Source organism: Lampetra planeri, unplaced genomic scaffold (assembly GCF_965212315.1).
Source record: "Lampetra planeri unplaced genomic scaffold, kcLamPlan1.2.h2 scaffold_1909, whole genome shotgun sequence".
NCBI classification, from domain to species: Eukaryota; Metazoa; Chordata; class Hyperoartia; order Petromyzontiformes; family Petromyzontidae; genus Lampetra; species Lampetra planeri.
The window spans coordinates 319-23,702 of record NW_027614658.1 but is presented as its reverse complement, the minus strand read 5'-3'; the positions used below and the strand labels follow the sequence as shown (position 1 = coordinate 23,702).

The 23,384-nt window shown below is 42.1% G+C and overlaps 1 protein-coding gene across 1 annotated transcript; it reads right to left on the bottom strand.

Moving 5' to 3' along the window:
- Nucleotides 1–12,953: 12,953 nt before the first annotated feature.
- On the bottom strand, nt 12,954–21,104 carry LOC144740112 (fidgetin-like protein 2). The gene is given in 3 exon segments (XM_078622990.1): nt 12,954–13,283; nt 13,285–14,114; nt 21,080–21,104. Coding segments are annotated over 3 exon segments (1,185 nt in total).
- Nucleotides 21,105–23,384: the final 2,280 nt, after the last annotated feature.

Here is a 23,384-nt window from a genome sequence, read left to right as displayed (position 1 = left end):
TAGACCTTGAATTTGGAATTTGTTATTATGCAATGGTAAAATGTAAACAATTTATGAAAGATAGAATGTATATAAAAAAGAATATGAACATTTCAAGAAATCATCATGACCGGACCTGTCCCACATCACCTGTACAGGACGTACCTTTGTGTTATATGCTCCACTGGTCTTTGACCAAATAGCCAGAGTGACAGATAAAATACCGTTGTTTTTAGCTGCTGACGGAACAAAACCACTGACATTCTCATTCTAAAATAACATTTATGGTTTGTACTGCGTGACATTTTCCTTTTAATTTGGTCTTTGCAAACACTAGTGCAGAATATTTGGGTTTGACTACAAAAACTTTCTATTTCAGCTACTTCCTGCTTAAATTTGTAGTAGCGGACTCTACATTAAGGCGTCAGCAAGTACATTTTGATCAGAATGTTTTGTGTTTATGACTCTGAACGACTGTTCCCCCTGTCTCCCTTTAGGAATGTTTCTAGCCGACCTGATTGAGAAGTACTTTGTATCACCGACGCTGTTCAGGGTGATTCGTCTGGCTCGTATCGGCCGAATCCTGCGTCTTATCAAAGGGGCTAAAGGAATCAGAACTCTGCTGTTTGCCCTCATGATGTCCCTTCCCGCTTTGTTCAACATCGGCCTGCTACTTTTCCTAGTTATGTTCATTTTCTCCATCTTTGGCATGTCTAACTTTGGCTATGTGAAACACGGCGCTGGAATTGATGATATGTACAACTTTGAGACCTTCGGCAACAGCATGATCATCTTGTTCATGATCACCACGTCAGCTGGTTGGGATGGTTTATTGCTCCCCATTCTCAACTACCCACCAGACTGTGACCCTACATTGGAGAATCCTGGCACGCCTGCCACAGGAGACTGTGGTAACCCTTCTGTGGGCATCTTCTTCTTCGTCATGTACATCATCATTTCTTTCCTGATTGTGGTCAACATGTACATCGCCATCATCCTGGAGAACTTCAGCGTGGCCACAGAGGAGAGTGCCGACCCGCTCAGTGAGGATGACTTTGAGACATTTTATGAGATTTGGGAGAAGTTCGACCCGGACGCCTCCCAGTTCATCACCTATGCCAAGCTTTCGGACTTTGCTGATGCACTTGAACACCCGCTCCGCGTCCCCAAGCCCAACACCATTGAACTGATTGCCATGGACATGCCAATGGTGAGCGGGGGACCGCATCCACTGCCTGGATATCCTGTTTGCCTTCACCAAGCGGGTGCTTGGTGACAGTGGTGAGTTGGACATGTTGAGGCAACAAATGGAGGAGCGATTTGTGGCAGCCAATCCCTCCAAGGTCTCTTATGAGCCAATCACCACCACTCTGAGGCGCAAGCAAGAGGATGTGTCAGCCAGAATCATTCAGAGGGCCTATCGTTCCTACCTGGCAAAGCGGGGCTTTGTCTGTAAGCGCAAACCAGCCAATAACAAAGCAGAGAACGGCGGGAACAATCAGGAAGAAGACAAGAAGGAGGGCACGCCCTCAACTGCCTCCCTGCCCTCTTATGACAGTGTAACCAAACCTGACAAGGGAGAAACAGGATGACAACAACGAGGGCAAAGGAGGAAGGAACGAGAAAGGAAGAAACCAAAAAGACATCAGGGAATCTAAATGTTAGGAGCGTGCGATCACACAGTATTCACGATACAAATTATAATAATGTAACTTCAGCGCGAGAGAAAACTCACCCACACAGATGTACAGATTATTTCATTTGCAAGTCAGAAAAAGTAATAGTCAGTAGTTTTGTTTACAGACTTCATTCTTATATCGATGCAGAGGGAAGCAGCTCAGCCTGTTTCGGCTTGAAGACTCGAACTTCCATCAAACCAACATAATCAGTATACTGTGTGACGTTGTATCGAGACTACTGATCGTGACAAAAGAAAGACAAACCAGGAGATGTGTGTCCCTGCTGAAAGGCAGATTGTTCACTTAACCACTGGTCAGCAGATGAAAGGAGAAACTCCACACAAGTAGAACAAAAACAAACAAAAAAAAATACCCTAAGCACCTGGACACGTGTAACGGATTCCCGTGGCAGATGGCGTGATGGAGGATAGACACAAAAGCTGCTCACTGCTCAAGAGTTGTGCTCCTCAAGCAGCCGCTGAGTGAAACTTTGTACTGAAATGTGTAGAGGAGCAGTGTGCCGCTCACACCCGCTGAGCAAACACAGGAATGACTGGTGAGTGAAAGACACAAATGACAAAGAGCACCGGAAGTGTTTTTCTTACATTGAAGCAAATTTGTTCATTTGAGCAGCCAAAACGCAAATAGATTAAAAAAAAAAGGAATGATTTTCAAAATTTTGCCCATGTCACGCAACTCTTCTTCTTAGTTTATCTTTGTTAATATCCACATCAATGTCTTGTTTTGTTTTGTTTTTTTACATGGGCTTTCACACCAATTGGTGAAAGGGGCTGTTTATTATGGGGTTGACTTGGGCCAAGGGCTTACATTTACTCCGAAAGATTTCCAGACAAATACATAGATTATTGTGCTTGTTCAATGCATAGAAACGACTTGCATGATGGCATGTTTTGATCAGAAATCTTGCATGAATTATCATAGTCCACAAGACACTAATACTCAGACCGCTAAGGTGGCTCGACTGTGAGATCGAGACATTTGAACGTTTGGAGTCAACGAAGGGGGTGATAATGTGACATGGATCTGCTATTTCTTTTAATCTCACCACTCAACGCATTTCAAACATTGATGTTCAAATTGTCTCAGTAGTCAGGAGAATTGAATGTGATGGTAAATATAAATAACCTGACCCGAACGACCTGCTGCTCTGGAAAATTGTGAGTGTGTACGATGCAGAAAGATGTCTGTGTGTGCTTCAAAGGGACAGAGATGATTGTTCATTTGGACTGAAATGTTTCCATGTCGGCAACACATGAAGAGCGTTTCTTTTATGCGTATGTTTTACGTGCATCTGTGAAATGTTTCTTACATTTGCAATTTCTTTGTTGCGTGAGGCATTTTATTGTCTTTAGAAATGGTCGGAGGGGATTTCACAGGTATGGCAAACTCCTTTCTATTAGCAATGTTTCGGTGAGGGTGGTTCGACCCGTCTGAAGGGCTGAGAAGAGTTTATTTGTTTCCTTGTCCTATTTTGATGTCCGTGTTCTTCCCCGATGTAAATGCCATCAGTTAGTGCTACTTTGCACAGTTTTGTAAGACACAGCTAAGCTGAGGGAAACGGCTCGTGCTGGAATATACCTGTTGGACGTAAGTGATGCTGCTTGAAGGAGGAACAGATACGAACATTGTTTGGAGAAGCCAAAGAGATCTGCCTTGTGATCCCTTGTTGCCCTTTGTCCATGGAGTGGGATCAGGTACGTGACTACGTATGCCTTGCCTGTTCTGTTTTTTTCGCTGTCATTCCTTGACAGAGAGACCCTAGAAATGTATGCAATGCTTGAAAAATCCATCCCTTTTTCTCAGGAGATATTATAGATGTACTATGTTGAGCTCTGCAACAAAATGCAAGGTGAACGTGAGGGGAGTATTTAGGAAATCATCTTTTGTTTTTCATGCCATGTTGACGGACAATGATCTTGGCTGGCTGCTGCGTGTCGGCAGTCACCCGGTCAGGGGCCAGTTAAGAGCTTGCTGCTTATTATGCTTAGACTTATAGGGCTAGAAGCATCTCAGTGCAACAGCAACATTTCGCTCAGTTGTAATGGCAGTTTTTTAACAGAGATAGGCGGTAACATTTGTGGTGAAGTCGTTAGGCTGGTCTCAATTTTCCAAATATTCACCCCGCTAGCAGTTACAGGAAACACTGTGAGGAGATGTCATGAGGGTGAATTATTCGAGGTGAACAGCACATTTAAGTTTTATCCTGAAGTAGAAGTGGCATGTTGAGTGGATTGGCCCCAGATTACAGCATACAACAAAGACACATGAGCTTCTCGATTGCTTTCGGTTCTCTTTATATTGCCCTTCTGCATAACAAATACCAAATAACCAACAGAGCAACAGATGCATTTGTTCGGCACTGTGAGCCGAACACCACCACACCAGAGCTTTCGCAGTGTGCAGTGATGTCACTTCCTATTTATGAATAACTCCCTCATGCGTTCTCAAGTTGTAGGATCCAGCTGCTGCATGAGATCTCCGAAATCAGTGTGGGTGTTAACTTGAACCAAATAAAACTCTGAATGATAATCAAAGCTACTGCCGTCCATTTTCTCCAAGCTCACCCTGGATGTAAAAATATGTGTTCTAGAGAGAAAACATGAGAAAAAACAAAACACACATTCAGTCATTCGGAAAAAGAAAACAGCTAAGACTCTTCACGGCACAAACTGCAAAAGTTAAGAATGGAGTTTTTAACAACTTATAAATAATGTAAAATATTATTTTATTGTAACGGCATGTGTAGTTTTTTGTAAATACAAGATTACCTACAAAAAAAACTACATCTATTAATCTAACACTAAATATGAATAACCATACATAGAATGGCTTCCAGCTGACACCCCTTTTCACACTTGTTAGGCTGTGACGCAGTTGTTGGAGTAGACTTTCTTTTGTCACGTTTCACTAAAAAGAGAGGAGTCAGCTAAAAGAATCTATATAGAAAAGCAAAAAAAAAAAATATCAAAAACTGTACAATTTAATACCTACAAATACAGATATATCACATATATATTATATATATATTCCTGCACATAGATATATATATATAGTATATATACATTAGGAGAATGTCTGTAACTCGACTCTCCTGTCCACTCCTTGCATTGGGGAGAAACCAGAAACACAGAGAGGAAGTGATCACGCTTCTTTCTTTGTGTGGTGTGTTCAGAGAAAAAAACGACAGGACTCTGGGCTGTCCAGGACTTGCGTTCTGGGCGCCAGCGTTCAGTGCATGGTGTTGTACTGGCTGCTTGCTGAGAATTGTGGAGCCTGCCTTGGTGAGAGGATTGCACTACCAGCATACCCTTTTGTACATGTGTGGAGATGTGTTGCCCCTAGTGTCCTATATTGCACACTAAAAGATATACCGACGCATACACTTAGACACAACAAATGCACCCACTCACTCACGGCCTTTCGCAGACAGCCGTTGGTTGACCACCGCGCCCCACGTTTTGTGTGACAAATATTTGCTTGTTTTCGCTCAGACCCTCCTCCATGTTTCCCCTCTGCAACACAGCGCCTCAGCTCAGATTTGAGTTTTGATTTTGCAGACACGTTCAATATGATATATCCAATGATTTAAGGGTTCGTCGTCCTAGCTGTCTGTGTGTTTATGGTGCAATATCTCTTAACGGCACGTGCCTTTTTAGCTTCCCATTTAGTCTTTCAATAAAGTCAGCAATGAGGATCTCAAAGCCCATAGGAGTGAATCAAACGGAGCACGATAGAAACACTGTCTTGAGTCAGATTTAACTTGTTAAACTCACTGAAAACTCACCACCTAGGCTAGATTGTGAGGACTAACATCATGTAGAGTAATGTAGTACAAGTGCTCTCTCTGTGTGTGTTCTGTTTACCGGCTTTTTGGCTCGTAAGGGAACAGCTTGCCTCCTGTTTTACACTGTTTATTTCCAAATGTTGCTTTACCTGTTGATATATGAGGCCATTCTTTTGTAGCATGACTGAGATACGTTTATTTTCACTGCTGAAAATAAGGCTGACAGAGAAAAAAAAAAAGGTTTTTTTTTGACTGTCATTATCTCTTGCCACTAATACAGTCAGAGAGAGGACGTGTGTTGCACACCCACATGAGACAATTCAATGAGCAACAGTGAAAGAATGTCTTCATTTGAGCACGAATTTCCAAACAATAAAGCAGCCTTCCCGTTATACCTCAGATTGGTGTCTTTTTTTGGAAGTTTCATGGGTAACTTGTGTCGGTCGGTGGATGTTTCAGTCACTGGAACATCCTCTTTAACTGTGGCAAGGGTGAAAATTGACTTTTGTGTTTTTAAAGGTGCAGTATGTCAAATCTGGTGGAGAACATAGAGATCGTGATCCCTCACCTTATCCCCCTGTATTAGTATGTTTTCCAACTTTGATCTCTCTATTGTGTGACAACCTAAAGTTGTTAGACAGCACACTAAAACACTTTTTATAGTTCTCTATGGAAAACTTTGGGTTGCCATGGCAACAGAACAGATCACTCACACAAGTGTACCAGTAGGTAATCAACCTGGTTGTTTGGATATAGCAGTGTGTTATGTGGATTCACATTTCTGACGTTTTTGCTCCTGCATCCATATTGCTGCTATTGTACTTCTGTAAGTCCAAGATATAATTGAAACACTGCCAAACATTTTCCAGCATCCAGGAAGTGCATCTGAACTTTCTTCAAAAAATCATCGTCATCATTATAACTATATATATCATCATCATGACAATTATCATTATAACTAGGTCATAAGGATGAGATGACAACAAGCAAACAAATTTTAAAATATTTTCAGACCTTATGGAAGGATGACTTTTAACCAGGTGGGCTTATTGCTGGCCAGAAAGAAATCTGACTGAATTTTAAAAAAAATTTGAACTGATCAGAACACACTCTTACTCATTTAGGTAAGGCATGCCTAAAGAAGTGGGTGACATGGTGGCATGGTGATTAGCACTGTTCTCTCCGGTTTCTCTGGATTCCTCCCACCTCCAAAACCATGCTGAGGGTAATTGGTCTAAGTTGCCGTAGGTGTAAAGGTGAGTGTGAATGTTTGTCTGTCTTTCATATCACCCTGTGAGGAGCTGGTGACTCGTGCAGGTTGTACCCTGATGTTCACCCCCTGACAGCTGGGATCGGCTCCAGCACAACCCCAACCAACAACCGGAATAAGCGGAAGAAGATGAATGAATGTTCAAATAAGTTACTAATAAGTTTTAACAAGTCTGACAAAGACAAAAAGAAACGTGCTGAGGTGCTGACTCAACCGCCCTGGGCTATGATGCAAAATGGCAGCCTCCGTGGCGGAATGGCCACTCCCTGTGCAGGCACACTGTAAGAATCCTTTAATCATGAAAACACACTGACTTCAAAACAACAACAACAACATTCCTCTAAATACTATACGATACATATATATTGTACTGCTAAATAAATACTGTTGTGTCACCATAGCATGACATGTATAAACACCAAAATCCTTTTATAAACACCAAAATGACAGAGAAAATCTTCTAATCTCTCGAAATTCAAACCCCTGTTTGAATTTGGATTAAAACAGAAAAAACAATATCTTTAACATTTATTATTGACATTTACAGTATTTTGTAAATACTGTAATCACGTGTATGGGTTGATGTGGCTGGGGCGTGTCATGGTGCATCAGCACTAAGACGTCTTTAAAAGTAAGAGTGTGGATGCGTGTGAGTGTAAGGTGGCGCACTGAGGAGGGGAGGAGGAGGGGTTGTGGTGGAGGGAGGGAGGGTGGTTGAGCAGAGACAGCACTGCAGTGCAGATAGATGAATGCAGCGGCCTGGGCTGAGTCAGCAGCATGTTCCCAACAGACTCCGGCGGTACAGTGCACTGTACAGCACCTCCTCTCCCACAGCAAGCAGAGATAGAACCAGCTACAGCACCAAGATGAAAACAAAGAGAAGAGTGAACGTACACACACACACACAAACACACACACACACACACACACACACACACACAGAATGTGGACATGTTTTTCAGCTCCCACCTGCAGTGCTGTATTAGTTGCATCATACAGGTTATGACTGTGATTTAGAATGCACTCACTGCTGACGGTGGCAGTTTTGCTAAGATAATTATGGAAATGTAAACAAATACAAATCTATATAACTATTATTAATATTTTAGGGAAGGTATTCAACCTTCCCAAACTGTACATTCCACTTTGTGTGTGTGGTCATTGTGTGAGGGAGAGTTGGGATGTCTCTACATGTATTTATCATGTCTAAATTGTCATGAGTAATGTCATTCACAGTTTTCGTCCTTTACAGTCACATACTACTCACAGACTGCAGCCCAAAATAACACAGCAACCTCTTAACCCTCCTCCAATGTGTTCTATTTCTGTGACTGAAGTGTGCAAGGAATCATCCAGATGAATCCAAATCCACATTCAGTTCTGTGACTGCCCCCTCTCCCAGCAGGCTGGTATGTAATGTTTATGTTGCTCATTCTAATTATGGAATTCCTGAAATTAACACTACGCAGCTATCTGGCTCCCTCTAGCGGGACATTGCAGTAAATGAAGGTATCCGTCAGCTGAGCCCTCACATGCCCACACATTACCAAGGCTTTATAATATTATATATTACTGCAATTGAGAAAAAACAAAGGAAGACTGACCAGTAGAGGGCGACGCCCTACCAAAGGGAAAAAAAACATACATAAAACGCACTATTATCATCAGGGTCAGACCCTTTCCTAAGGAGTTAAAAAAACAATTTATTTAAACTGTAGACACGATAGATTGGTGGATAGTTGCTGTGACGGTGGGACGTTCAGGTGCGCTCAGGATCAAACCGTCGGTGTCAAAGTCAAGCTAGTGTAAGAATGAACAAGCAGCTCCTAAAATCTGTTTTCCTTACTGTTTAGTTATTTTATTTTATTCCCTTTAAAAGCCAGCACGATATAGCACCAACATGAATACTAGAAGGATACGGTTGTAGCGAACATGACTGTCAAGATGGCTAGTTTATGCTCATCTGAAGTTATTAACACCGGTGCATTTGTTTCGCAGTCAAACTCCCGCTATGCTAACAGAACGCCGCTATGCTAACAGAACGCCGCCATGCAGCAGCCACCGAGGTGAGGAAATAATATTAATTAACTCATGTTTGTGAGTATTACTGTTTATATCGCTGTAAAAAAATGTGGGACATGTGAAAGGAGCAATAATTATAGAGCACTTGTCCGGCCGTCTGTGTTCACTTTTTGTGAAAGGTTAATCAAACCAAGTTGATATAACCTAAAACAGAACCTTCTGGAAGAGTTTCCAACAGCAGCCACTGAACAGGTCAGTTCTAGGTACTAAAGCTGGAGTTTCTTGTGGCCTGCACTGCAAAAACTCAAAATCTTACAAAGAATATTTGTTTTATTTCTCATAAGAATTTCTCATTCATTAGTAAAATCTCTTAACACTTAACTTAAAACACATCACCTGAAAAGTGACTTGTTTTTACACAGTTGGCCCTTGTTTCAAGCAATTATTTTGAAATACACAGAAATATCTGGGGAAAAAAATGTCCCACTGGCAGATTTCTGAAAATTAGTTTCAAAAAAGTTCTATTCTGCCCTCCACGTGCCCTCATCCAACACCCATGGTTGTGAATAATGATGCATATAAACAAGCCAGCAGCTGATTATGATTCTTTACGACTTATCATGGCTGCACTGAGAGTAATACTAATAAAGGAGATCGAAATAAAAAGCTTGCTTATGAGGTGGAGTAGAGAAAAGGCCAGATCTTGTGTTTGTACATCCATTGTGCAATGGACGCACTGCTGTCACTAGAGTGTTTATTATGTGTCCAGAAATCTCCCTCACTGACATGTTGCCGAACTAATCAATGATGTCATGATATCACTTGCTCAAAGTTTGATGGATGAAAAAAAATTGTATTTATTTTTTCCATTATCAAGCCATTTTATTCTTATATGATGTTTTACATGTATACATTTTTGTTCTCATTCAATCAATATAATTAATATTTTGTCATACCCTGAAGATGTCGCTGTTGTATCTGTTAACTGACATGGCTACTTCAAAGGGGCGTGAATTTAATTTAAATGGGGAAAAAAAAGTCACATTAAATTAAGTGGTTTGACAAGAGCAGAAGTTAACCTGATATAAGAGTCATGTAACAAAGAGCCTTGCTAGGAAATCCTCTGTTTCAGCAAAGTCATGAGAAGATGAAAACGTTTGGGCCATCTGTCGTGTCAGAACATGTCAACAGGACGTCCAGTGGAAGAGAGTCCAGTCTTTTCCTGCCTTTTAAAAGTATGTTTAGTCATCTTTCTTAACGCAGTGTATCCTGGTTCTGTCCCTATATTCAGCTTGGAGTGGAAGGTTTTCATCAGTATCAGGTCAAACAAAGACAAATGTAGTTTGGATTATATGGTGCAAAGCTCTGTGCGTGTCATTTCAACTCAAAGAAAATACGTAACTAATTACTTTGCATGCCTGCATGTTTTTGATGGTAAACTGTGAACTTCCTTTGTGTCATTTGAACTAAATTAGTACAAGTCAAGTCAAATGAGGAGACAAAATAACAGCAATGCATGTTAGGTTCTTATTATTGTACATTTTAGTGAAAGATACGACACTCTAAACGTCAAACATTTTCTGAATTTCATAGACAAAAAGACAGTTGGATTCTTTTTTGGTATATCTTCATTTCAGTGACACAACAGTCTTTAGTGAGGTAGACTATAAGAAACATTGCTAACTGGCATATGAACTGACATGAAATACATATTTCCATGTACAATGTCTTAAAAATGAGGTAGAAATGGTTACAGAGAATGCACAAGATACAAATGTACAACTGAATTAAAAAGATAACACTGAAATCCAATTTCCCTCTCATTGGACAAATTCAGTTCTGCTTACAGAGAAACAGCAAAAGACAAAAATACCGTCTTTGTGTCATGTAGTGTAGCACATTCCTTATATGACTTTGAAGAGCATTACATTTTTGTAGCTAAGCGCTTAAATCCTTTTTTCAAATCTGGGGGTAAGAAGACATTATTTGATGAACACCTTTTTGTTCACCTGTTACAGCTACATTTGGCTGAACCACATCCTCTAACTGTACGAATATGCTTATTTTTTGCACAGAAAAGCCATTAAAATAGCTTTTTATCAAGAATTTCAGACTAACTCTGTAACTGCATTTCAGCCTAAATCCTACTCTTTAAGGGATCCACTCTCCACACAGACAGGAGTTGGGTTTTCAGTCATTGGAAAGTCTTATCGTATGGCACAGATCATTACAGGAGATGTCTTAGTGAAGCATCATAGCAAGAATTCAGTAAAATTACAGGTTTAGGGTTGAAACATTTTCTGACAGTGCATACATTTAATACACCTCTCCCTCCCCTATGGTGCCCCATATGTTACTAACACAAATGACACTTTGTGAAGTGTTTTGAAATACTGGTGTAGGAAACTGGAAACTGAACACTTTATTAAGACATTCAACAAACACACCTAGTAAAGAGCAAATAATGTAGCACGTATCTTGATATGTCAAAAGTTGTTGATCAGGAGTGCTTGGATTTGACAGTTTGTCCATAAAACCCACTGCTAACTACGTACACTAACACTTAACGTCATTCATTTCTCCACCAAAAATCTATGAGAATTACATCTATACATGAAGAAAATATGTTTCATATCATATATCTAAAATGGCATGTATTGTCCGCTTTAAAAAAAAAATCTGAATTACATTCAACATTTCAGGCCTTGGTACAAAAACCTCAAGTTTAATTTCCCAGAGCTAAGAAGCTGTGTGTGTGTGTGTGTGTGTGTGTGTGTGTGTGTGTGTGTGTGTGTGTGTGTGTGTGTGTGTGTGTGTGTGTGTGTGTGTGTGTGTGTGTGTGTGTGTGTTCACGATTTATATAAAAGGCCTTGTAAGCCCATTTTTCCCTGAAAAGTTCAGTTTTCTTGCTTTTGTAACGAAGCCAGGGCTCTGTTCTTGTCCAAAAAGCTCCCTACAAACACCCTAAGGTAATAACATACATTCTTCTTTCATCATTCTGAGGTAACAATCTTCTTCCTGAGTATTCAATAACACGACTACAAGTCATCCTTTTGAGAGGCAAAGTAAAAATAATGCATATAAGAAGGGTAAATCTGAGCAGACACGCTTGTAGATCTTCATATAGAATGTGATGTTAAGCAGAAATGTTTCGAGGCACTCGTGCATAACCCCCACCACATGTTGGCTTCTAAATGAGCTGTGCAACAAAACAGGCTTACTATTAATGCCTGCTCATAGTTAACTCACGTTCATTTGACCAAATATTACCTTTCAGCCATCATATTAGAAAATACACCTGCTAGTTTTCGTGATTATCTGCCTGTAAACAACATGCTCTCAAATTGTTCTGTATAAACTACAAACACTGTCTTGTAAATGCCAAACACCTGTACGTGAACAACCTTTACCCATCCCTTCTTCTCCTGAAGGGTGGTGCATGTCATTATATAATAAGCAGCTTGCTGTAAACGGTGTACAAACATATTCGTTGAGCATTGGTGTAGGTTGAGAATAGCAGGACTCCAGGATTGAAATTAGAACAGACAAAGAGGGGACAAAAAAGGGTCTTCAGGAAAAGTGAAGTCTAGAACAAGTATAAGTGGGAGGGAAAGCGAGGGGTGAGTGGGGTAACATTCATTTCTCAAAGTCAGCTATGTCAGCTATCAGCTATGTAAAGAAGCAGTGATTGTGCTGAAGTAATATGGCAAACCCACCATGTCAATTATTGCTTTCCTTACTTTTTGGTCAGAAGTGATTTTATGGTATGGTAGCATATATTGCAGTCACAGGCCTTTTACACACATAATGGCCACATACATTACATTACACCAGCTTCTAGAGCAGCAACATTGCATTGCTGCTGCCACAATAGCAGAAAGGAAATAAATAGGGTCCTGAGAGAAACAGACACTCATACATTTAGACTGTCTTAATGCTATAGTACAGATTTCTGAATTGCCTTCAACTCATCCCTAAGACTTAACTCAACCTTACAGGAGAACTTGCCCCTGTGAATCTTTGGAAAACCAAAATGAATAATGAAAACATTTAAGACACACAAGAAATTCAATTCTTGTGCCCTCTGCTGTCTGCTAGTGATATTAAACCTTAAAATCCAATATTATTCACCAAGAGTATCTGGATTAGCAACCCAGGTTGGTAGTCAAAAAGAAATTTCAAATGTCGAGCAGAGTTGTCAGCGCCCCCCAGTGGCATCCTCTGATCGTGTGTGCGATGCAGGTATCTTCATAGACATCCTCTGTTGCTGAGGAAAGTTGTGCTCCCCTGAAACACTCTGCACTGTGAGGCCTGATGGTGGGCTGTAGTCCCCTGTTCCCCCGTAAGGAGGTGACATCAGGGGCTTTCCAGGTTTGTAGGGCTGTGGGTCTGAGCCTGATGCACTTAGGTCATAGCCGTTGCTGTGCCCGTTGCCTTTGCTATGACTGTTTCCATGGCCGTTGCCAAACTTTCTGTAGCGTGCTCCCTCCACTTCAACTCCATCCTGTGCTTCCTCTGCCATCTCAAAGGGCCTTTCTTTTCAGTGTTACTCCTGCCTCAACGCTCCCTCCAAGGCTGTGAGATGGGTAGCTGTAACTGCCCCCCACCATAGTGGGCCTTGGGGCTAGAGGAGTAGGGGCACTAATCCCAGAAGGTAGGTAGGAGGCACTGGGGTGATTATATCCAGAAGATAGGCTTGTTTGGGGGTAACACCCTGGAGGGTAGTTGTACACAGGAGTGCTAGCGCCATAGCTGGGAACAAGAGTGGGTGGGGCCTGCAAAGAGTGAAGAGGGGCAGGTGGAAGTGCTGTGCCGGGCTGTGGGCAATATCCTGAGGACAGGTAGGTGCTGTTGTAGGCAGGAGGGTATTCTTGTGATGATGGGGTGCCGCAGGAGCCAGCCCCACTGTATTCTGGGTCAGACGTCAGGTTGCTGCTCACTACTGTCACACTTCCAGTGGTTGGGATGCCCACAGATGCAGAGCCCACCTTGGAGGCAGTCAGTGCCTCCAGACCAGGGTAGCACTCTATGCCTTGACTCAGAGCCCAGGGTTCAGATTCAGTTTTTATGAAAGTTCCAGGCTCTGAGTAGGCCCCTGCTGCGGGGCGTTCATAGGCCAGCTCCAGCCCTGAGTATTTCTCTGCATAGCGTTTCAGCAGAGAAGAAGCAGTAAGAGCTGATATGTCATCACTGGCCCAAGGGTAACCTGAAGGGGCATAATTTCGGCGACTAGCTGTAGCATACGGTTCGTGTTTATGGACAGTCGGAGGTGAGGTGGTGGAGGTGACATCTAGGTGCTGCTCAGGCCACTGAGATAGGGGGGTGGTGTGCTCCGGGGACCAGTGCATCTTCAACAGACCTGCCAGAAACAAGAAAACAGTTAGCTCTAAATCAGATGAAAGTACGCCTGTCATCTGGCACTCGTGTATTAGGAGTCTGACTTTAGACATCTACCATCATTATCACCCAGCTCGCTCATCAGAATTTTGTCAATGCTCCTCTGTATCTTCTGGTCCATGCAGGGAAACTGTTCAATCTTTATGTGAAGGTCCTAACATGGCCCCCAGCATGGTCTCCACGGCGATAAGCCTCGATCAGCCCACGCTCTGTCCTCTGCCTTTGCTCCGCTCACATTAGGGCCATTGTTGTCTCTCTGTGAGTCTCTTAGTGCACAAAGCCACCCCCACTAAGCGTGTGATCTAATTCGGCCCAAACCTCAGGGGTGTGCTGGATGGCGGGGAGTGGGGGGTGTCACTGTGTTGTGGGAGCATAGTTGGATACTACACAATGACCGGACATCTACAAACAATTTCCTAATGTGGTGATTGATTCCAAAATAAAGTGATTTGCAATAAGTGATTGCTTACACATAACATGTTGGTCCTCTGGTTTAGTGGATAAGGGTTTTGATTGGCTTTTGCAAGCCTTGTCTTTTTGAACAAGTATTAGGTTGACATTCCAGACATTTTTGAGTATTATTAAACTGTTCTGACCCCAGGCCTGGACCAGAGAGCCTTGCATACAACAGCACTGAACAGAAGAAGAAGCCACAACATTAGTTTCATTGATAACATTGATAACTGTTAGTTTCATTTTATAGCTATAGAAAATATATATAAAATATATATATATATAAATAATATATAAACCTGATTAAACTGTTGGTCCAGAAAATGGCATAGAAAAGTGGGACATTTATCTGTGTCAATTTACTAACCAGTGGCCTCAGCTTCATTCCGTTGTCATAAAACTGTAAAACTTTACCTGGAATTCTATGTGCTGGTGAGAGAAGCAGCAGTGATAACTAGTTGAGATCTAAGGCTACCCATCCTGTGCCTGAGTCCTCCACGTTACTGTCGCAGTGCGTTTGTTCATAAGATTATTGTTATGTCTCTACATCAAAAGCATGGTGGAGACTGATGTGAAATGTTAGCTTCAGATAATTTTGGTTGTGCTGAATGAATGACTGACTCACCACTTAGTTACCTTGGGTCTGCCTATAGGACCCCATGACTATACTAGAACACGAATCCATGCACATTCACATACCCTTGTCTGGTCTGAAACTGTCTACATGTGGATTATAGCAGGTCGGGTCACATGTCCATGAGGGCCACCAGATGGGCGGTCCACATGTTGATCCCTAAATTAAATGATCCTTCAACCGAATAATCCCACTCATCCAATCCAGGGATCGCAGCGCTCTCAACCAGCACAAGCCCCACCCAGCATCTGAGAAATCCCTACACTCCAGGAAATTCGGGCCAATCATGGTACTAACCCAGACACCAGGACAATGAAACACCAAAACTTAAGAACATAAGAGGCACTCCTGATACAAAGGTTAGAAACCAAGAGGGTCCTTAGGACAGGTCCTCTTTAGTGAAGCAACTGTTCAACTACTATTATCGAGGAAGATGGTTCAGTCATTCACTGGAGCACCAAAGTTCCCTTCCTCTTAGAAAATAGGACATACTCAGACGGTCCACCTTGTCATCAGGATGGGGCCTTGAGTTTTCTGGTCTAAGTTTAAAATCATGTACTCATCTTTGTAGTATTTACTGTGAAGACACAGTAACACAGAGGTCCCTGCAGAGACATGGGTATTTTTCATTGTATTGTAGATGCTTGTTTCAATGTTTATACACATGGAATAGAAATTAAGAAGTGTGAAGTAATTGTCAATGCGGTTTTGATTTAGCGTTATGCCTCATAAAGCCATCACTAATTACAAATGATTGAATGAATGAATGAATGAATATATAAATAGTGTTGTGAGTGTTATGTACAGTGTTCTAGCTTTAAGATGGGTGTCACTGTCTCTTACATCTCAGTCTAAGTAACTGAATACATTATTTGGTAAAGCTGAGTATGATTATTTCCCAAACATACATTCCATTTCATGGATCTCATAGCAGCATCAACCTGACTGTAACAATAACACATTGGACCATTTGTTTCTACAAACCCTGTGAGGAATCACATTTTTGAAAATGGGTCCATTGCCTACATTAGGATTAAGGCGTCATATTGGTCAAGTGACACAAACAGATACAGGGTTCATGCTCAGATACTCACTGGTCATGCTGATAGGACGCACCGGCCAACTGTTTGATGCTTTTTCAATCTACTCCTCTTACCCCGTCTTCACCAGATGGTCTATAATCTACCCAACACATATTTGACCGCAGTAATCTACTGTGCTTGGAATCCTCATCAGAATTCAACACAACAATGTTAAAAAAAAACTAAAACAGATCGAGTCAGTCACTGTGAGATCAGCCGATGGATGAGCGTAGTGGAGGGTCTGCATGCATTAAGAACCAGACTGTGAAAACCAGACTAATGAAGGATTAGACGACACAGGGCTTATCGGAGTGTCAGTGTTGACACAATCTGACAGTGATGGACAAGAATAAAAGAAGTACTGCCACTGGTGAGCTTACTCCTCTTCTGTGCAGTAAGCTTGGTACTTAGGCAACGTTTTATTTGAAAATGTCCTTTCAGATGGTCCTTATTTTGAATCATCAGCTACACAGATCTGTTAACAAAAATTCAATTTCAAGACAATTCTGATTTTTCCATTATGATTGTTCTCACCATGTGGTTGAATGTTTTAAACAGTAAGAGACACATCTTCTGTCTAGTATTGATAATTCAGGCCTAATCCGAGAAAGGACAATGTCTGAAATGGGGGGAACCGCCTTCAGTCAACTCTGCTCTTTTGTTATTAACTGACCTGCACTTATTTTCTTCATGTATTCCCACTAGCAGATGTCATACATCACACATTATGTTCATCATGAGGTGGTTCCTAAGGAATGTAGATGCACTTCAACATAATTCTTAGTGTTCCTAGATTCAAGTGTTAGCTCTCCTGTATTCTCTGCTGTTGCATCTGTGCTCAAATGAGGATATTAGGATATTAGAGTGGGGGTGTTGAGTATTAAGGGGGATGAGTGAGCGAAGCCCAAACTCTAATCTAACATCTCATGTACGCCTGGAACTTGGAAACACCCCTCAGTTCACTGCCTTGCCTGGCTTACCATGAGACAAAGATGAGACCTAAGCCGGCTTGGTACTGTGGCGGCTTTCCGTAATCATAGTGATGATCGCCGTCGTAGAACACCAGTGTTTCCTCTGAGTTTGTCCTGTAGCTGTTTAGACTTCATATACTGTGAAACATTTCATAGGGAAATAATATATTTGGTATTTTGTCAGTGAGGACTGCTGCAACAAGCAACATGTGCTTACAGTCACATTCCAGAGGAGTTGTTGATGGACCAGCCAGCCAACATCCCACATTGTTTAGATTCAACAAAAGACACACGCAAACAAAAATAGATCGTAAAATAATTAATTAATAACGTGAAAACTGACTACATAATATTTTACATCTAATACTTGGAAGCAAATAGTTATGAGTAAGTATTTTTACATTTATGGCTTTATTCCCTTTAAGAACATAAAGCATGTTTCACAGTTGCTTATGTACTTAAAGTCAGTCAACAATAATCGACAAACTGCAACTACAAACCATATCAAAATTTGATTTGTATACACACACACAGATGCAGAGAGACGGAGAGAGAGACTTTAAAGTGATACTTTGATGCAATTCAGGTTGGACGTGTTATTGCAGTGTCATTCTTTGACTAAGATTACATCACAGGAGATGGACTGAAAGGCTGCTGAACGTGTTGAGGCAGGAGAAGGGATTCTAGAAAGAGGTTAGTGGAGAATACAAACATCCAGAGTAAACCAATCCTGCTAATTAAAGCAGCAGCAAAGTTTTCTGGGAGTGGAGCATCCACAATTCAGCCTTGTGTATAAGCAAACTGAATCCCTGCATATGAGAGAGCAGGAAATGGGGGAACGTCACTGCATGGTAATTAACATTCATCTCCACATCCTTTACCCTTCTCTGTTTTTAATCATCATAATGTTGTGATCTGGGTAGGTTTTGCGTAAACTTTACTTTTTTCTTTTATTATGCACTTTGCATCACATATTTTGTATGAAAAGTGCAAGATAAATGATGTTTGATTGATTGATTGATTGACATGGCTGTTGCGTGGCCCAGTGGCTCAGCAGACATAGAAAGCAGTGTGTGAGTATTGTGGTTGTTATCAGAAGGTTCATGTCTTGAATGAAGAGACGGACAAATTCTTGTAGCCCTCTAATCAGCCGTCAACGACCTCCACTAAAACTGTCTGCAGCATCTTACCTTTTACAAAGTCTAGGAATCCTATATCTACTTGCCTGTCCTAGTGGTTTTGTCTTCAGAAATTATGCAAGTCATGTTTTTTTCCTGTGCGTCAGTGGGGGCTTGTGGCCGTCTGCATGGTCAGTATGAGTAATTAGGGTTAATTAGACTGAAAGTAGATGTGGGGGAAGGGGCTAACTGGAATGGGATTTGGGGGTTGTGGAGCATCAACCACAACTGGTTGTGAGGAGTGGGAGAAAAATCACTCCTCTGTTAGTGCTTTTACCCCCCACACAATAAACAGTCTTACATTTCCTGAGGGCCGATGGACATTTCGACACAAGTTGCACACACTGGCTAAGCTAAGTATACTCCTTTATTGCGGTTTTGGTGTAGTGCTGAGCTTCAGCTGGCAAACAGACAGAGAGACTCCTGGTCATTTTCAGATGAGTCAGGCGGCTGGAATGCCAGGAATCTAACCTGATCTATTTACAAAGCACTCTCCGTACACTCTACACATACTGTCCACTTGAGGAAGCTAAGGGAAGAATATGCTGGCTTTCAGCAATGACAAATGACCCCAACACCTTTTTGCACATTATCAAGTGATTTGTATTAGTTAAGAGTTAATTCACAGTGCTGCTTAGATCAATAGATAACACATCAGGGGAGCAATGGGATGTGAATATACATCCAACGTAGAGGTTCCTGTGGCAGCAGACAATGGACAGCGCACACTGCACCGCAACCTACGCTTGCAGAGCAAATGAGGGCTCGATTGTTACGTAAGCGGTGACCATAGTATAAAAGGAAGAAATGAGTTTGAATCCTGTTAGGGAGAACAGCCCCCCCCCCCTTCTCCCTCCACATTCCCCTTCCCCCTTTGCTCCAGGCCTGCACAGCACACTCCGGCAGACCTATCTTCTGTCAGGCAATCAATTACTGTACCATATCTGATTCAAGTTTACACAACCACGACCCACAGGTTACCCCTCTGACACCAAACCAGACAACAACTATTAGCAGAGAAAGAACAATCAAACAATCAAACATCACATAGTTTTAATCTACTATTCAGATGCTGTGCAAAGTTGCCACATTTTCTTTTTTTCTGCTCTTCTTTCACTCTGATTTATGTTTAAGTCCTCTTTCCTTTCTTTCTAGCCTCCCAGTTTCACCCTGAGCTCTAGTAAAGACAAGACTGTTGTCCGAGCCTGTGTGGTCAGTTTTCCCTTCCCCCACTCCCTCAGCTTACACACCCACATGTGGCAGTCTGTCCTTATTGTGTCCACTCATATATCAGGCTGCAGCTGACCAGTCCCTCCTCATGTCCCCTCCATCTGCCCTTCACTTTGCTCTCCCTTCTCCCTTTTAGCACTGAGCACAGATCTTTACCATGGCACCTAATGAGGATCTAAGGTGTGCTATAATTCAGCTAACAGACTCTGCTGATTACAATAGATGTGTCTGTGGAGGCGGAGGTTTACGTTTACATCTCCTATACAGGACTAATGAGTAGCTGTTGACACCAGGTTACTAACGATCTGGCTTTCATTCACAGAATCACTTCACCCTGGTAACTGGCAACTAAAAGGACTAAATCCACTCGTCACTCTCCTCGTGTTGCGTAGTTCCTAGCCCGTTATCAGGTGTGTGTGTGTGTGTGTGTTTGTCCTTATGGGTGTGCAGCTAGAAATGTGCCATTTGGTAACAGTCAGTGGAAATGCCTGTAGCATTAGATGTGTGGTTTCTCTGAGTCGAAATCTAACAAGAAGCTGTGAGTTTCCCCCCCCCCGCACACACACACACACACTCACTTATATATTCCAACATCCACCAATTGTGCGTTTAGATCTGTTAGGAATTTTAAAAATTCACGCAGAAATGTATCCCTGTTGTTATTCCGATCAGGTTAGCAGCCTAATCCTGTTAAAGCTTGGTCCAATCAATAGCCCAGTCAATCAATATAAGCATATTCATCAGCCTGGATAGCAACCTCCCATGATTAACACTAAGACAAGCAAACACTATTCCGTAATGTGTCCATGAGATACATGTGATTAATGGGGCTCTGACAATATGTGTCCACTGTGATAACACTATTTTTGTCCACTACATGTGATTCAATGCAAAGGATGTTCTTCATCAGATTGATGTACTTTGGCAATCAATCACTTTGATACACTTAAATCACTTTTACCAGGAGCGCAGCCAGAGTCTCCTCACTGGTTCTCAATAGGCGAGTGCAGTCTATAATATCTGCTCATGTTCCTCGTCCGAAAGGACAGACAGCGGCTAACAAACTGTTACTTTATTCAGTGCAAAGAAGAAAAGCTAAACACTGTCTGTGAAATTCCTCAATGCGAAGAGGAGACTCAGCTGCTAAAGCCATTAACATATATGCCTTCTCAACATGACTTCCCAGAGACAGCCCCTCGCTTCCCTCCAGAGCCACAGGAGATAAAGTGCTGGACAAAAGAGGGGCCAGAACAGAAAATATACAGGCTCAAAACGTATTTGGGTCACCTTGTTCACATACCACAGGCTAAACATCCTTAAAACATATTGAACATCATGAAGAGTAGAGACGTAGAACATTAAAAGTGGTGTAAACTTACTGTATGGGGTGACAGGACTGAGCATTCTGCAGCCCTGGCCCCGAGTAAAGAGGAGAGGACAGGGTCCACTTGGTGCTAGTAAGGGCCCAGCTGCATGCTGCGGGTCCTCCCTGGGCTTCTGCTTTCCCTGCTGCTGCTTGCGTGGCTCCTCGCTCGGCTAGCGACTGGCCTCCTGCACCCGTCCATGGTTCATCTCACGCCTCAAAGGCTGCGAGGACACACTGCCAGCTGAAGAGCACGCATGCCAGTGTCAGAGCAGAGAGAAGGCGTTTGTTGTCTATTTGTATTCATGCAGTTACTCAGAGTCAGAAAAATTCAACATTTTGAGAATTATTTACATAATCTGTATTAAATTAGATACAAGTTCCGAGTTCTATATGTCTGAAGTAAAAAGTAAAAAAAAATAGAAAATGCATGCAGAAACAACCAAAGGAGGGAAATATTTGTTTCTCACAGATGTAGATGTGTGTATGAAACTTATAAACCCTGACAGTAAAGGCACACAGTCTGCAGAGACAAGTTTGGAACTCTCTGGAATCACAGTGTTTCACATTGCAGAGCACAACTCAAGAGAGAAATTTCGACCTCATGTCAAGGGAGAAAACAATCCTGGCTTGCATGAGGGAACAAATGAATGACCATAAAGTGGGTGAGTGCATGGACTTACAAAATCCCTTTTCCTCCTGCAATACAGGTCAAACTAGTGACTAGAATTCCACTATACATGCATGGAGAAAATAAACTATAACATTGAAGTACAACAAAAAATGAAAAAGAGTGCATGTGACACAAGAAAAGCCCAGGAATGTGCACAAAACACTGTCATAAGGGCTGAAAGGACACAAAACATGTTTCACCAAGTGAGTGAATGATTACTGACCTGATCATGCCTGTAGCTGCTTCAGCAGTGGCTCAGTTTGAAAAGTAATCCACTATTCCACAACAGTATATGAGTGGAGCCGATGTGGTGTGTGTGCGGGTGTGAGGGGCTGGTGTACTGTCTGCTGGGACCATATCTTTCTCTCCTACACTCCCTCTCTCACCCTCCAGCTCCATCTCCCTCCCCCCCTCTAGCTCTCAGGCCTAGTGACAACAGAGCAGCACATACATCCCCTCCCCCATTACCACAGCACCCCTCCCCTCCTTCTCCTTCTCTTTTGTTAAAAGTATTTCAGCAGGAAGTGAGAGAGAGAGAGAGGGAAAAAGTAACCAATCATGCAGTGTCAGAAAAGTGTGTTCCCCCCTGCTGTGTGTGTGTGTGTGTGTTTGCTATGAGCATGTGCATGTGCATGCTCTTATCTGCGTGTGTGTTTACATTAGATCTAGTCAGTATATTTCTTTCAAAATGGACACGTAGGACACACGCCACTGAAAAATAGTGAATTTTCTCCTTCGCTGACCACATGAGAAGTTCAGTTATTGTCAATGACTTCTATTGATCTCATACATTGATCCAAATATTGGGGAGGATGGGGTTGAAACAACCATGTCAATATTACCTAATTCCTGCTGCACCCCCTCCCTGAAACACACACACACATGCTTGGGCAGAAATGACCTCTACTTTGGCCTCAAACCTTTGACTAAGAGGTGGGTTAATTTCTTCACCTGTAATTTATCAGTTTCTGTTATTCTGAGATTTGCTCCCATGTCGTTTATTTCACTTTTATTTCCAAGGTTAATTTGAATCTGGCTCTTGTTACCTGCTTCTATTTTGCTCGAACCTCCGTCTAAAACACAGCTGTGGTCCTGCATTTAGAGTTATGGTGTAGGCGGGACGAACTGGTACACTCCTCATGTTACTCTGCTGTAAACACCGAAGGCTCAGCGGGACACACGCGGCTCTGAACACTAGACCCCGTCACAAACACTTGTACACGGCCACATGTTTGACATGTGTGCGCTGTCCTTCAGAGGGCACTGTTCACGGGACAGATAATTACAGTACAACCATAAAGTGTGGTTTCTTTTAATGATCACCAACCTCACCAGCCCAATACATCCATGTAACTGATGGCGACAGAGCTCTTGTAATATAACAAGAGAAGCATTATCGAAAAGCTCTATGATGGTGGTGGAGGTGGAGGCTTGTTACAAGACCTTTTATCAGGTGACTCAGAGGAGTAATGGCTAATGCAGCGCTCAGCTCTTTCTCCCTTACCTGATTTGCTGACAGACACTGAAAAAAAAAAAGCCACGCTGTTGTTTTGCAGGAAAGGAAACAATACATCTAAACAATCACAAATGTGCTGCAGGGGCTGTTCTTTCATCATAGATAAGGTAGGCTGTTTAATACATGCCCGGT